At 34.4% G+C, this 16,507-nt stretch overlaps 4 protein-coding genes across 4 annotated transcripts; 3 read left to right on the top strand and 1 right to left on the bottom strand.

Moving 5' to 3' along the window:
- Nucleotides 1–1,659: 1,659 nt before the first annotated feature.
- Tsp_02861 (conserved hypothetical protein) lies at nt 1,660–4,832 on the top strand. The gene is made up of 3 exons (XM_003379144.1): nt 1,660–1,745; nt 4,105–4,135; nt 4,737–4,832. The coding sequence occupies exons 1-3, from the start codon at nt 1,660–1,662 to the stop codon at nt 4,830–4,832; spliced, it is 213 nt and encodes a 70-aa protein (XP_003379192.1).
- Nucleotides 4,833–9,449: 4,617 nt separating this feature from the next.
- Tsp_02860 (N-glycosylase/DNA lyase) lies at nt 9,450–10,275 on the bottom strand. The gene is made up of 4 exons (XM_003379143.1): nt 10,263–10,275; nt 10,041–10,142; nt 9,920–9,954; nt 9,450–9,590 (listed from the first exon to the last, which is right to left on the bottom strand). Exons 1-4 carry the CDS (start codon nt 10,273–10,275, stop codon nt 9,450–9,452), a joined length of 291 nt encoding a protein of 96 aa, XP_003379191.1.
- A 1,946-nt stretch (nt 10,276–12,221) lies between these two features.
- Tsp_02859 (hypothetical protein) lies at nt 12,222–13,733 on the top strand. The gene is made up of 4 exons (XM_003379142.1): nt 12,222–12,314; nt 12,866–12,940; nt 13,199–13,306; nt 13,587–13,733. Exons 1-4 carry the CDS (start codon nt 12,222–12,224, stop codon nt 13,731–13,733), a joined length of 423 nt encoding a protein of 140 aa, XP_003379190.1.
- A 1,265-nt stretch (nt 13,734–14,998) lies between these two features.
- Nucleotides 14,999–16,501, top strand: Tsp_02858 (hypothetical protein). The gene is made up of 4 exons (XM_003379141.1): nt 14,999–15,108; nt 15,405–15,537; nt 16,003–16,115; nt 16,393–16,501. Exons 1-4 carry the CDS (start codon nt 14,999–15,001, stop codon nt 16,499–16,501), a joined length of 465 nt encoding a protein of 154 aa, XP_003379189.1.
- The last annotated feature ends 6 nt before the right edge of the window (nt 16,502–16,507 follow it).

Here is a 16,507-nt window from a genome sequence, read left to right as displayed (position 1 = left end):
AACTTTTTCTCAGTAGTTGTATAGTATATATGTTCAAAGAAAGAGTGGCTGACGTCATTTTGTTGAATGATGAATTATATACGATGTAGTTGAGAAGAACGAATTGGACTGGCCAATTGGCGTGTAAATTTACTTTTTTTTTGCTATTTTGCATTTTACCTCATTTGAAAATTTTAATTTTTTCCAATTCTTTTTTCTTTCAAAATGGCCAACCGCCGTGGTGAACGTAAAACGGAGGTCAGTTTTTTTCTTTTTTAAAAAATAATATATATACATATATTTTAATAATCAACTTGATGATGCAGATTCTGATGTTTTTTTTTAATTTTCAACTGCTTTCGTAAACTTCAAGTGGAAATTTGAATAATTTTTTTGAAATACAGTGTTAATTATCAATAGAAGAGGAAGAAGAAATTATTATTATTATTATTATTTTATTTTTCATAATTTATTTTATCCATAGACGAAAGAAAGTCTAATTGACTTATTAATATGTGAAGTATAATTGATCAACTTGGGAAGTGAATTTTCCAATGTAACCCCAGGCACCGACTTTGAGAATGTTTGATTTTTTCTTTTGCTCCTTCTTTCAGATCAATCTGTTTTGCACACTAATTTCACCAGCAGCAGTTCTGCATAAAATTATCGAAAAATTACATTAATATATACCGATAATACAGAATTCGACTTTTGCATGAGATGAACAGCGATCGTGTAAATTTATTTTTTTTTCTCTTCTGTAATTTGTATTTTCCATTTGATATTTCCAACCGACCTCAGATTTGCGGATCGAGAGGAAAATTAAGATTAAACAAAAGAAAAATAAATAATGTTTTTCATACATATCAATTTAAGCGTGGGTCGCATAATCTTATTACGTGAAAAGAAGCTTTTTATACGAAGAATTGAATTTGTTGTTTTAATAACAAAGAAAGCACTATCTGACAATTACACACAGTATGGTTTAATATGTTTGCGGGAAAAATATGCAGTTGAAATATTTTCACTAGTTGAGATGTTATTAATTATCATTTTGTTGTCAGTATGATTGTAGATCCAGCAAATACAGTAGTGAAACTGTGCATTCATTCGATTTACGAAGTGTGCAATTGTACAAATTGCGTTTTCTGAAATTTTTGTTGAATTTTTTTTGAAAATTGTAAAAAGACAAGAAAGCATTCTGCATTTTGGAAATTGTTGTGAAAGTATCGACTATGTTCAGCTGATGACCAAATTTAATTAGCTGTTTTATTTGATTTCACCATACGTTGCTTGCTCGTGTGTTGTTGGTCGTTGCTTTGCGCGGCAACGACGAGAGAAAAGGATGCCGACGATCGACATCTTGATCACCACCACCACCACCACAAGCATCACAGACGCACACAATCTGCTTGCACTTTTCCCCTTTGACTTTGTTTAATTCAATCTGTATAATTCTTTGTTAGCTTTTCAAATGGATGGATGGATGGATGGATTAGCCTTTTCTTTTCTTCTTTGTCATCATCATTATCTTCTTCTTTTTGTTATTTTTGTTGGTGTTGTTGATCATGAATATAACTTTTACAAAAAATCTTTCATAAATTTGTTTATTTATTTATTTATTTATTATATACGTTGTTCACATGTGATTTGATGTAAAATAATTTTTCTGTGTTTCAGATGAACGAAGAGACAGGCCGTCGACAGTTTCCGTTTGCAATTTGGAACAGAACGCGTCACAATTGGAAAGAACGCAAAGCATACAGGTAAGAAAATATTATTTATTCATTTGCTTTCTATTCAAATATTAATATTTTAAAAATTGGCAATGGTGAATTTCTTCTTCTTCTTCTTCTTCTTCTTTTCTGCTTATCAATTCAATTTATATGCAGACATTTTCATTGGCCAACTGGATATTTCTTTTTCCAATTCTGACAGTATTGTCAATATTGCTTTGATGTGTTTCTTTATTGTGTTTTCTTGTCAAATTTTGCGACTAACCATTTCCAATCTTCCAATGACAATACTTTCAAGTTCAGAACTTTGTGCCTTTTTGTTTAATTGAAATTCAACAGATCACTGTCGCAATTCATCAATATTTACACTCTAATGTGAATATGCTAAGTCTGAATAAGTGATACGAGCATGCTTGCAGTAGTCACGCGCATATTATTTTCGACCATTTTCTCTTGAAAAAAGAAATATACATTTTTTAAAAATGTCCTATTGTTGTGAGACTTGTTTTAAAGCGGCTGTTCACTTTGATTTCGGTTATTACTTGATTTGATGTTGAACTGCAGAGAGAACTGAATCAATTTTACGACTTGTAGCCAGTTCTGCTGAACGACATTTTTACACAGAGTTTTTCGAGCCAACTTTTCCCCTGTACCTAAAGCAGTTCAATTAATCAGTGGCATTTTCAATTTCATTATTTTCTTGTTCCTTCACGACCAATGTATAAATTATTAATTGCTTTTGAACGCAACGCAACGCAATGCAAAATTTACCTCTTACCGAAGTGAAAACAACCGACGAACTTGCGCATCAATAGTTCTATTTACAGTAGTTTAAGGCCGAAAATTCATTGACCGGTTTTTTTTCTTTTTGCTCAGAATAATTTCACTCACGGTTGTGTTTTATTTTGAAAAATGATCAAATTGATGAACAATTAAAAATTGAAAGTAAAACTTAATGTTTTACTAAAATAGAATTTTATAAGTGGTATTATTTTGGTAATTAATTTTCCCACAAATAAAAGGGAGTGATGGAGGGTATTTTAATGAGCAAAATGGCAAGTGGATGGTATTCTTATGCTTCTTTATAAAATTGTATTATTTTGCTTATAGTTTTGGCATGTGATTTTATTTTATTTCACTTTTTGAAAAATATCCAAAGATTCAAATGAATCATCAAACAGGGGTGGTTGTGTGAGAGAAACGACAGTCGGATGTGTACAAATTGAAAGGTGGACAAATTTTTATTGACATTTCTTATCGTGTGATAAATTGTTGAAACCGCGGCGGCGTCTCAGGAATTCCGCTCTGTATACCTTCCAGTTGGGGAGGAATTTGCACAACCTAGAGGAATTGACGACGAATTCAAAAACAAGCGCATCGTCATTGGCTGCTGGGTTGCCTTTTTTTTGGGCCCTTTCAAACGATGCATTTCATATCCATCGCATTGCGCTTGCTAGAATTGTTTTCATTTTTCTTTCTTGAAGTATGCAAGCATTTTTTGTGTTATTTTTTTTCTCAAATTGTTGTTGTTGTTTATTTGAAAAGTTATACTTTATCTTATTGGAAAGGTTGTCTCGTAGATGATCTTCAAAATATACGTAGTGATTTTATCTAATTTTGCTCGAGTTTCCTGAGCTTGTCAGTCGCAGTTGTTGGCAAATTTCATAATTTGCTTTATGCAATTTTATTGAATAATTTTAATATCAACGAACTTCAAATTTGTATCTCTGAGCACAGTGGTTTTTTTTCCATTTCAACTTCACCTAAGAAATGGAATAAAAAAATAATTAGCTGTTTTCCAACACACGGGTTCAATTGTTCACACACACACACACACACACACACATAATGTTGTTCAGTGCAACAGCAGTTGCAAGGGATTATTTTACAATTAGCAACACATATATTGGGGTGAGATGGACGCGGTTGCTTGCTGTGGTATGTTATTGTACGTATTGGGAAACAGAATGTATGTATAATTGTGAAGAATGTGCTTAAATTGTATGTCACCTTGTAATGAAAGCGAGTGTAGAGAAAGCTGAATGCAGGGGGAAGAGGGAAGCAAAGATTAAATGCGCATGCCATTCACTTTCCGTAGGTGTGTTGACGTCAACGGTAGAGCGGTGAACCGATAGAATGAGAGAGTGAGTGGAAGAAGAAAAGGGAAATAGAAAGCATCAAAAGATATATGAGTTTGCGAATTTTGAAGCTGTGCATAAGATATTTGTTTGTATTTATTGCATCTGGTTAAAGCGTGCTCGCTTGATTTGAAAGCTTTATTTTGCTATGCAAGTTGAGTTGGTTTAGTCGAAGCTGCTGCTCCTCCTGCTCCTCATCCTCCTGTACACACATTTTAAAATGTCTTCATTTTTTAAGTACATTGTTCCAGAACCACTTCACCGCCGTCGGCGGACGGTTTGGTACGTGTTCATTTCTTTCATTTCTTTTCTTCTTCTATTTTATTATTTTTGTAATATGTAAATTTCTGATAAATTTTTTCTTGACAAAGTGAACATGAAAAACAGAATACAGTTTTTGTTCTTTTTTTGTAATTTTTCTTTCACCTTCGTAGTGAAATGATTAAGGATAGGAAATTATCTCTGACATTGTAATTTGTATCCTATTTTGGCAATTTTTTGCTTCAAATGTATGTACAAATGAGCGAATTGAATTACAGAGGTATTGTGCAAATTATACACAAGTTGTTAATTTCAAGAAACTTTTTTCTCATTTTATACAGATTTTCCATTCTAAATCTTGTATATTAATAATAAGATGAAAATATAATAATATTTTCATTTTGTTGCTGCATTTGCCTTTGTATAATGCAAGTCGAATTGTATGAGTTAGTAGTATGCGAAATGAGAAAGTAACGACGCATATTTGTGTCAAATGTTTCACAACGAAGAACATTTAAAAATCTATACACATTTATGAAGATTGATTTGATATCGAAGATTGATATTTTTGACATTGATTGATTTCATCTTTAGCAAGTGATGATTTATCATAAATTTATAGCTGCAGTGTGTTGTTGTTCACAGTAGACGTTCGTTTTTCACAAGTGTTGACAAGTCATTATTTCATTATTCAATGGTGACGTGGAAAAATGAATAAATAAATTGGATAAATATTGCTGATGATATTGGAGTGGAATTTTTGGATGATTTAGTTTTTATAAAGATGTACTTATTTATTACTTGAACATAGTAGCGATGTTTATGCAGCTGCATGCGGGTTTCTGATTTCAAAGAAATACACCACTAGCTAGTTTTGTTTTCAGAAATGTGCGAAAGGTTTTATTTAAGTTTATTTTTCAATATTGTATTTTCATTTCAAAATTATCAGCTTAAACTTCAAAAATAAGTATATATGAGTAACAATATAGCATTTACAGGTTGATTTATTTATTTACAAGATGGTAATGACAAACAGTGCACAGAACGTATTTTCATCACATTGAGCAGTTTTTTTAACGTTTTGTTTGATCAGTTTCATTGTAAGGACGAATTGCTTGTTCCCAGTTTACAATGCTACCTTTTTACGTGCGTGTTTGTGTTTCGATGCTATTTCTCTTACTGTGATTGATTGTTAAATGTGTCGTTGGTTAGCATGCTGGATGAGGTTCCAATTTTGAACAACGTTTGAAAATTAATTGATCTACTATCAGGTTGAAATGAAAACGTGAAAGAATGAGGAATGGAAGAGGAAACAAAATTTTGGAACAAAAATTGTTCACAAATGAAGCATAGTTGACAGCTTTCATTTTTGTGCTAATCCGAGAAAACCAGCTGAATGCGAACAAATGTTTTTTCAATTTTTCATTGTCGACATTGCAATTCTTTCTTTTCATAATTCATAATGGAAAAATTTTTTCTTTATGTTTACGTGCGTTACGTTGACTATTTTAATTATGCTTCAAAACGCATCGAACAATGCCTTATCAACGGTGTACAGTAAGAAATTCTTTTGCTGTGCACAGTTGAACAAGAAAACTGAGATTTATTCGATGATGAAAGCGAATTTAATTACTTGAGAGAAAATCAAAGTTTTCTTCTGATACATTCACTCGATGGCTTCTTTGCATTGAATTTCCGTTTCTTATCCCATCTCGACACACTGAACGTTATTTTCCAAACAGCACCTTTCATATATATATATATGTGTGTGTGTGTGTTAAAACATTCAGTTGAAATATCTTGTCTACAAAACGTTGTGCTTTGAACAATATCAGATAAATGATTAAGAATACACAGAATAGTGTATGAGTTTTAGGTTAGAGTATAATTTGGATTTTTTGAAGCAAAAGTTGTCAGTGCGCGTTTGAAAAGTTGACGCAATCAGAAATAGTGTAAAGCAAAAAAAGAGAAGAAGGAAGAGGAAAAAATAATACCGACTCAAATGTTGGTGAAAAGCATGTTCGGGGATGTCGAGCAAAGAAATCTGAATGGTGTATATAGCAAAATGGGGACTTTTTCTGCAGGCGGTGATTTCTGAGCATAAGAAAATGCTGTAGGCGCTAGTGTAGACTCGACATAACAAGGCATCGGTTTTTCAGTTTTAATTAAACTTGGACGTCGCTCCGTGCACGTTTCTTCTTTTTGCACGGCAACTACTTCATTTCTCATTATACATATTATTACTGCTTCGCTCATTGTTTCGTTTCGAAACAGCGCTTCGAAAATCACTGCTGTGCAACGATGAGGTAAATTTTACTTCATCTTATTTTCTGTAATGTTGTTTCCTTTATTTTATGTAATACATTATTACTTTGATGTTTTTTGTATTTTGCATATTTCAATATTTGGTGAACGAAGAGGAGACAAGCTATTTTTATAAGTGACAGGGGTTTTGGTTTTATTTTATTTTCATTTTTATTTTTTGTGCATTCATTATTATTATTATTAGTAGTAGTAGTAATACTAATAGCAACAGTAGCAAATTTGTTTATTATATTACTGTAAAATTCATAATATTGTTTGAAGCACTTGAACATCATGTAACGCTTATTGAATTGGTACACGTATAATTGATTTATCTTGAAAAGCATATACTTGATGATGATAATAATAATAATAATAATAATATTGAAGTAATGGACAATTTTATTTATTGCAACGCATGTTTAATTAGACATTTTTATTCAATTTTTGATTTACTTGCTCACGAAAGGCGAATGCACCATTTGTTCAGCGAAAACAAAAGACGTTTCACAAGTTTTGAACTTTATTGATGTTCTATTCAATTACACGGCAATTAAGTTAAATTAAGTTGATTAATTCTAATAGTTGATTTGACAGTGATAATGCTGCTTGTTGTCTCTGCAATGAATAAATATGCACTTGTCAAAAATTTGGCGATTCACGGCGTTGATTTTTCAATTTCGAATGAACGTCGAATATAATCTTTGCACTGACGAATGAGCAAACCGTTGAATATTATTGAAATTTTTTAATTTATTCAACAATTGCAAAGAAAGAAAAGTCCAATTATAAAAATTTTCAATTTTTTATAATTTAATTTTTTGCGCAATTTATTTTGTAGCATCATTTTGTATGAATGCGATCAATTTTTCAGTAAGCTTGATGTTGTTGGGGAAGAAGGAAATTTTTGATCATAATTCATCATCGTCATTATTACTATTATTGAAAATGTCCATCTTGAAAAGGTGGACTTTCGTCTGTGTTCAGCATGAGTCATTAGTGCAGTTTCATTTTCATCATCTTTGGAGCATTGTTTCCTGTTGTGAACAGATTATTATTAGGCTTGCATTAATTATTGTGTCGTCTCGCGTCGATCTGAAGTAATATTAAGCCGTAGTTGCTTTTATTGGCTTTGTTGAAACTTTGGATACACAACTCACGTTCACTAATTGCTACCTGCATTTGGAAGCTCTCGAAGCATGACATTATTTGATTTTTTTAATGATCAATTTCTTCTGTACCAAAAGCAGCAACAACATTGTCACTTTTGAATAATGCGCGTGCAGAAATGTTCAGCGTGCTTTGAAATATATAATCCCTTTGGCTTTTTTTCTTTTGAAAATTATAAAAGCTATGCTATAGTATTGAGTGCTTTATGTGTTGTTTGTTTAAAGCGGTGCTTAGTGATTCCACCAAGTTCGCTTTGCGGCGGATGTATAGGCACCAGTATTACTTTGCTTACTTTAGCAACTTAATAATTCGAATTTCATTTTTCTTAAAATTTTTCACATAATGCACAAACAAAGTAGAAAGCTGAAAGTTTGTTTCACACATATATTTTTGGCGAGACGTATTATTGGTGAGAAAAATATTGAAGGGATTGATTTTTTTTTTCAAATCAATTTACACAACATTATCAAAGTGGAACTTTAAAATAATAATACGCAAGTCGGTTGATTTGTTGAGCTTACAAATGAATTGCATTTTAGCGAGCTTTGGTTAAAATACGACAACAATATAGTTGGGCATTTTCTTTAAATTGGCTTGTTTGTTTCTTCTATATTTATATTGTTCGTATTTCTTTAATTTCAAATGTGCATTTGCAATGCATGCAAACAGGGTTGAAGCGGTTGAAAGTGACAAAGTACATTGGTCTAGAAATGAATAATTAATAATAATCTGTTGAAAAAGCAAAAGCAAAGAAGCATTTATTGTTGTCATTTATCCAATGCATTTGCGAGAAAAGAATTTTTGAATTATTTTTTTCTTTTTGTTCAATTGAACTTCATGTATTTTTGTGTTACACGCTATTTTGGCGCACAACATGAGACGAAATGCGTGCATGCATGCAGTCAGAAGCAACGTCACAGCGATGCTGTTGGTTTTTACGAATTGTTTAATTGTTTCTTTCAATGACGTCACATTGATATCATGGGAAAATTGATTTTCAACAGCTAAATAGTTGAAACAACAGTCGATGAATAATAGTAATAATAATAATAATAATGTTCTCCCCAAATACAAGCCCTGCGAGGTATATGCTAATTAGCCGGAAGGAAAGAAGAAAAGCAAACCGGAAAAGCAGCAGCAGATGGATGATGGAAAAAGTAAACAAATTGAATCACACACACAAACACACAGCACTGAAATTTGCAAGATTCGATTGATTGCATATTTGTGGACGAAGCGTTTGATAATTATGCAAAATTTCAACGGGGCGTTTGTGCTAACCGAATTTTATTATAATTACTACTAGTCTTACTAGTCCCAGCATACGCACACACAGCACACTCGAGAAAAAGCAAGCAGCTTGTGCTTGTTTCTTCTGTGATGGCTTGATTTTCTGTTGTTGGTTGTTTCGTTGCTTTATTTACCCCAAACCAGGTTCTACTGTTCTGTTACTTGCTACAAGATGAGAAACATGCTGATGTGGTTGTGGAAAAATGCGATGATTAAAGTGAAGCCAAAAATTGTCGTCCTTCATATATATATCGTCGTTTCTGTTGAAGAAGAGAATAAATACGAAGGGCAGAAGGAAAGGATTTTTGATTTTTTCATTTTTCCAATATTGCTTTTAATGGTGGCAGTCAGTCAGCTAACTGTTGCGGATGAACAATTTGCACAGCTTTTGTCGGCGAACGAGTGGTGAGGTTGAAGACAGACATCGAGAGAGAGAGAGAGGTTGGTTTTGGCGATCAATTGCTCACTATTGTGAATTTTATTAAACTAGCCAACTGCCGCCTTATGGTGAGTGATCCTATGGTCCCAGCGGATTCGGCAGACATGAAACCACGGGTCGATGATCACTTCGTCAGTGTTCAACTGATGAAAGCATTGGCAAAAATTTCTTCTTTCGCCACGTACAGCTATTGCATATGCAAAGTGGAAAAAGAGATTGCATTGGTGCTGTTGCGTTGGATATTAAGATAAGTTTTCGTTGAAAACGGCACAACTGGGCCAGAAATTTGTGAAACTTTAGACATTAGACGACCCTCGTGGGTGGCACGAGCTTTTCGTTTGTCCAAGAAGCATCGTATTGCTGCCGGTAACGAGATGCGGTCCAGGCGAGGAATCAATTTTTCTTCCACATTCACTGTAGCCGGTATTTTCGTATAATTGTTGTCAGTGGTGGTGTGGTGTGGTTGTTGGCAAGCTTTGTCAGCGTCGAAATCGAGAACCGAGCGCAAAGATTTAACTCGCACGCTAACGCCAACAGCGCCTTCTGGTGTCTGGTGATATTGTTGTCTAGCCGGTGAAAAGTGTTCGGCAACCACCAACTACTAGTAGAACGTTGCTGGATTTGTTCTGGGATCGTCCTTAAATTTTCTTCTTTTCTTTTACCACCAACCAACCAATTACTACAATTTCCACTGCTTATTTTATTATTTTTATTCTGTTTTACCGGCTAACCTTGAAAACCTCCTCTTCACCGCAGCATTTTTTGCCTTGACCGACCGTGTCGACGGCGCTTCTACTACGTCACTTTTATACCGGAAACAAGCGACTAAGCAGTTATCAAGCGTTGGAAAAAGATTTCTTTTTATTAAAATTTTTTTCTTCTTCACTGGTCACCGTCATCTGAGCTGTTGTTTTTTATTTCATCTATCCTGTTGATCTTTCATACCTGATTTCAACATACCGTTATTATACACTGTATTCTATTATGGAAGTGCCGGATATTGTGGTCACGTTCAAGCAGGGCGACGAGGATTCGACATCGTTGGACGTCGTGTTCGAAGCTGATTCTACTCCTCCGACTCAGACTGCTGGCAGCCTAAGTGTCGACGATACTGCTCGCGATGGTGGTGAGCCTTTATTGGTTAAGCCTTTTTTGACTGTAAAAGCAGGTTCCGGTCCGGCGTTGCCTTTGCGCAGACACTCGGATGTACTGCCGTCAAGTTACGGATCTTTGTGGTATGTTTCAAATGGTTCTATTTGATAGAGTTAGACATCTTTTATCAGGTTGTTTGGGAAGCAATTCATTTGTGAAAATTGACAATGCGTGTGATCAATTGATTCAGTGTCTTTTTCATTTCAATTCGTTCATTCACTCACTCATACTTTCATTCATTTATTAATAATCATAATAACTGGGACGATTGTTTTGTAATTTTTGTTCTGTTTGCAGATTTTCAGTTAGTTGTCAGGTTTTTCTCACATTATTTTATAATGTGATAAGTTTTCTTCATTTTTATTTCAAATCTTTCATTGGCACAAAGCTTAATTTGAATTGAACAAATTTTTGCGCTGCTTGTGGAACAACATTTTTAGAAGCACTAAGCTGTTGCGTCATTCGTGCATGTGTGTCTAACGCGTGTGTATATGTGTCTATTGTCTTTTATTTTATATTGTTTGGTTGACTGGAAGGATATCCGTTGGAGAAATGGGAGGAGAGGGAGAGAGAGGGGTGTGTGTGTGTGTGTGTGTGTGTGTGTGTGTAAAGACAGAAGCAATGCCCGTTATCTCTGAGATAATAAACATTTGCTTTCTACAACGTTGTTAGGCTGCTTAATGCGAGGAATTTGTTTGGTTCCCATTGGATGGTGATTTTATTTATCACCACCAGATGGGGATGAGATGCGCGATTGTAAAATCTGAAGAAACATAGTAGTGAATTGGACGATGAATTGCGATCACAGATTCTGCTGATGCTTGTTCAAGAAATGTAGGTTTATTCGCACATTTGAAAAAGCGTGCTTTGAATCAGTGCTTGAATACTTTCAGTTGCGCTATTGCATATCTGATCAACAACATGCTTGCATATAGCGACAGCTTTTAACTGGGCGTAACGTTGCCGACTGGGTATTTATCTGTCTGACTGATTGGATTTCAAGCTGATCATCTCTTTTGAATTGTCAATTGATGTGCAATGATGAAGAAGCCAAGTGATCGTTAATTTTGCTAAAAAATTTGTTTTTATCGTCTAAAGTTTTTTTCTGTCTGCTTTGAAGGAAAATTGCCAGTTGCATAGGTTGAAGTTTTTTTTTATCTTCCATGCCCGGGGAAAAAAGAATCCTATCGAGTAATGTAATTGAAATAGCTGTGATGACGCCGTGGGAGGTGTTTAACATTTTCAAAGATGATTATTGACATTGTTGTTGTTGTTGTTGTTTCTTCTTAGCATAAATTATTGGAAACGCAATTTTTGAAATTGAACTTCAACGAAACGAACCGTTGCTGTACGATTAGTTATTTTATTTCCCTTTGCCTTGCCCTCAAGTACGAACAGTCAGCGAGTAGTTTAATTATCAACGTTGGAAATGGAATCGATATTTTCTCTTCTTCAAACTATTAACTATGCATTGCGAAATTTGAAACTACTCGTAAACTACACAATATTTGACAGACGCTTAAATAGTAGAACTGTGGAAAAAATTCTTCCACTTAACATTGCAAATTTTCCCGTTTATACGTATTCATGTATTTCAGTGTATATTTTAGGATTAGAAATGGAAAACAACCTTATTGGGGAAGGGGGAGGTTCGTTTCGTTATTCAATAGTTTGTCTAAGATTTTTTAATGTCTATGCGTAGTCTGATATTCCACCACCAATAGAGAATTGATGTGTGTATGCATGAAAAATATGTTGACGGTAATGTGCTTGCTCATCAGCTGCAAAATAATATTCCATATTGATTTGCATTGCATGCCAAATCGGTTTATGTTTTACGATGGGGTGAGTTGGTTTTTTTTCCTAAGCATCTTATTCAAGTAACGTTTAATTTTGATTTCAACGTCATCACTGTATATGTAGGCAAGCGAAATTTTTCAGACGAACATTTTTCTTCGTCTTGTGCTGCGAGTGCGAAGCTTTTTGTTCCAACTAACTGAAGCCAACTGAACGATTAGCAAGTCATTTAATTTGAATCATTTTTTTCCACAATCAAGGGATTTTGTCAATATTTTTGTCGATACGCCTCAATCCACAGGGCAGTTCGATAAGCTGAGACGACTCGCGCGCATGCGTTTTTTTCCCTTCACCTTTTTTGTTTCATGCGGAAAATGGTATAACCATTGTTTTCGGTGAAAAGAGAAATTCAATTTGAAGTGGTTTTTCAAATTTTGCACAATTACGAAATTGAAATGTGACGCCTCACACGACGGTAACGTCACAATTTTCAAATCAATTATTTTCTTTGTTGTTTGTGTTTTTTGGTATGTGTCTAAAACAGAATCCACTTCACGATTACAATTATCCCTTTGTTTTGATAAATTATGCAAATTCAGTTTTATATCGACTTATCATCGCGGGCTGTATACTGTAGCATATTGAAATTGATGTTCAGGTTGATACGTGGGAAAGTAATTTCCATGTTTGAGACAAATGCTTTATTTTATTTATCCATATGTTGTTTGTTCAAGAGAAAAACTATTTTTGCATCAAATGGAGTTGTTGTTAAACGTATGAATGTGTGTAGTACGCTTTTAGTCGCAGAAGATGTTTACTCAAGGCAGAGCTAGCCGTTTCCCGATTTAGACTTCAGCATTGTCAATGTGTTTATTGTATTTTAGTTGCTTTCATGTTGCCAGTTAAATTAAATTTGAATAATCTTTGTAAAGCTGTTCACTTGCAATTTTGTAATAGCTGTACAACGTTTTAGGAGGAGTCATCATGCGAAGAATTCCCATTTATGCTCAAGTGATAATAATAATAATAATAATAATCGAGTGATTAATCAATTCTTCATTTATTTATGTAATCTGTTTTTGAAAATTAAAGTCTAGGTGATTTTATTGGTTTTGATTGATTTTCCTTGTGAAATGTGCGAAATTCTTTATTAGCTTCTTTATTTTATTTGATCGATTTGTCTCTGTCTGTTAGCTTGATGAAGCAGTTCAACGTAGTGCTTCTTTTCCTGCAGGTGGTTGGGCACGACCTCATCGTCGGTATAGTTGCCTGCATTTTAAGTATTGTTTCATTTTAGCTTTTTTGCTTGCGTTAGATTAGGAGGGGAGGGGTGTTAATGATGAATTGCTTGTTTGTTCAGGCGCTGCTGCATTTGCATACAAGCGAAACGTATTTTATTTCTATAATGCATGCTGGGATGTAAAGTGGATCCTCACTGTTGTTACTGGAAGCGATGAATTGCTTTGAATTCTGCTGGCTCTATATATTGGATAAATAATAGTTTTGTTTTATTTGCATTTATTGAAAAGTTTGGCTGTTGAATATTATTTTGAAGTTATTGCTTTTTCGGTTTTGCTTTTGATCAATGAAATAAATGAACGAACGATTACTGCTAGGGTTCTCTCATTGTGCATACTCTTGGCGTGGGTGAATTTTTTTTTTATTTTTTTGAGTTCTCACATTTATACGCGTACGGACCCAAATGCACATATGTATACGCACAATTAATGTCGTTTGACGACTTGCAACTGAAAATCGATATTTTGGCATTTTTTTATTGTTATCATGATCGCCCCTTACAAATAAGACTTTTGCAAAGAAATTGAAATATGTTACATTTTGTTTCCGCGTATTGGTGATTTGTTTTGCACAACTGAATGCTAAGCAGTTTAGCTTTGCTAAATTTAAACAACAACAACAACAATAACAATAGTAATAATAGTAATAATAATAATAGTAATAATAATAATAATAATAATAATAATAATAATGAATAAGAAGTAAAAGTAAGAAATGATGAATGAACACATCAAATTCAGAAAGGCTTTTGGGAAGATTTGAGTTGTTATTGTTGTTGTTCTTAATATTATTGTTGCTGCTGCTAACGACGATGACGACGATGTCGGTTGAGTGAGATGTTTGGTGTTAATTGGAACTTATTGTTAAATTGTGACGATTAAACTTGCGGTTTGCACGGTTGGGCTGGATCTTGTGCGGAGAAGTGGAACAGAAAGAGATGAAGAAGTAAACGTATGAACATAAGTCCCATAGAAGAGGAAGTGGATTTCTGAAAGTTGAAGCTGGAAGAGGAATAGTCTGGCTTTTTGTTTGTCTCCAGTTGACAAAGCGTTTGGCAGCTATCAATCAAAGGGCAGTACGTCATCGATTGCCAAATTTTGAATTTTTCAACATCGTGGTGCTGCTACACCCGATTGGTTGGGCTCGTCGTTCGTTTGTTGGACGAAACTTTAGCCCCCTCTTCGTTTGACGATGTTCTGTTGTTCCGGTAAAGCCGATGCGATGACTCGATCCTTCGCTTGTGTCAGTTGAGGCGACTAAAAAAAATAAATTCATAATTGCTTCACCTCTTTACATTTTATAATTTGCATTTGTTGTTTCATTCTTCTTTTTTTCTTCCTCGTCATTGTTTGCCGTTGTAAAGCGGTGGCCGTCGCTTGGGTTCTCTCTGCTCTCCTCTTTGGCGCACTGCAAACGGTAGGCAGCTAGCTGGCATGTTACAAAGTAGCTATTTGTTGAATCGCCGGATCAAATCACTCAAAGTGAGCAACTCTGATCAGGGTTCGTCGAAACCGTCACTTCCGTCGTCACATGATCAATCCAGGTTCAACTTCAAAAAATTATCCAGGCGAAAATTTACTGGGTACATAGCAACATTGAGGCGAGAATTTTCGATACTATGTTAATTTTCCATTCTTACATATGCATGTAGATAAACACACGCACTGCTGATTGGTTGGCTGATGCATAAAAGTCGATGAGGATGTTGTTTTCTTCTTTTGTTGTTCTTTATTTATTTACTACATTTATCATATCGTTAAATTATTCATTAATAAAGTTATTAATTAAGTATGATATTTTCTGTTTGATTCATTTGATTATTTTTCTTTTTGTTTTTAGTTTTGATGTTAACAAGAAAACTGGAGTCGAAGCCAGTACGTTGCCCAGTGGTTCGACGCATCCACATCATCGTCGAGGCTCTTTCCTGTATCGGATTGATTCCGATGCCGAACTCACCCACTCAACACCCCGTGTCTCTGATTCTCAGTAAGCATTTCATTTTATTTTATTTTATTCTATTCTATTCTATTCTCTTCTATTGGTCATTTTCTCATCGTGGTTTTTTCGGTTGTCTATACACTTGGTTTGTTTTTTCTGGCAATCAACTAAGTGACTATCTAGACTTATTATAATAATAGGCATTAGTGGAAGTGATGACTTTTTGTTATTTTGTTGGATAGTTCAGACTGATTTGTTTTGACTGATGATCGATATACAATCTGATGCAAATTGATCCAAGACATGCGTTGATTTTGATGCGTTATGTCGAAAGGTTTCGTGAAAATACTGATCTCATACTGATGATCTAAGAAACTGATTCTTTTTTTTTTGTTTATTCCTCAGCAGTTTTTAAGGTACATTTAGTTAGTGCTTCGGTTGGTTGTGATCGGAAATGATTTTCGGTGAAAAAATCTCAGGAAATTTATAAATCCTTCAGATAATTCATCCAACAACAGCGGCGACACTAGTAGTATTAGTATTAATATTAGTATTAGCGGTGATAGTAGTAGCAGTAGCAGTAGTAGTGGTAGTAGCAGCAGGCAGTACTGCGTGATTCATTGCAGTGCCTGGCAATGCGAGTGGAACTTATTGTTCAGCTATTTAGTTATTGCGGTCATTTTCCTCAATTTATGAAGCTATTATTGCTCAAGTTTTATTGTCATTGCTTTACGTCAAGTTTCATCAATTTGTCATTGGCTGCATGTGTGCTTTGGCGCATCGCATTGCTTATTGCTTCGGCCGAACATAATACACACGTGTGAACGCGTGCGCACACGCGTAAATACATATATGCATAGATATAGTTACTTAGTATTTATTATTGCAGTATGTGGTGTTTGTTTGATGAGCATTTGTCGCAGGATGAGAAGGGGATGGCACATAGCTATGGATGTTTTATAGTTGTTATTGCTGCTTTCGGTTGGCACGAGAAATAATCATCG

Source organism: Trichinella spiralis (genome assembly GCF_000181795.1).
Source record: "Trichinella spiralis strain ISS 195 chromosome Unknown Scfld2, whole genome shotgun sequence".
NCBI classification, from domain to species: Eukaryota; Metazoa; Nematoda; class Enoplea; order Trichinellida; family Trichinellidae; genus Trichinella; species Trichinella spiralis.
This window is presented reverse-complemented; position numbering and strand designations above follow the sequence as displayed.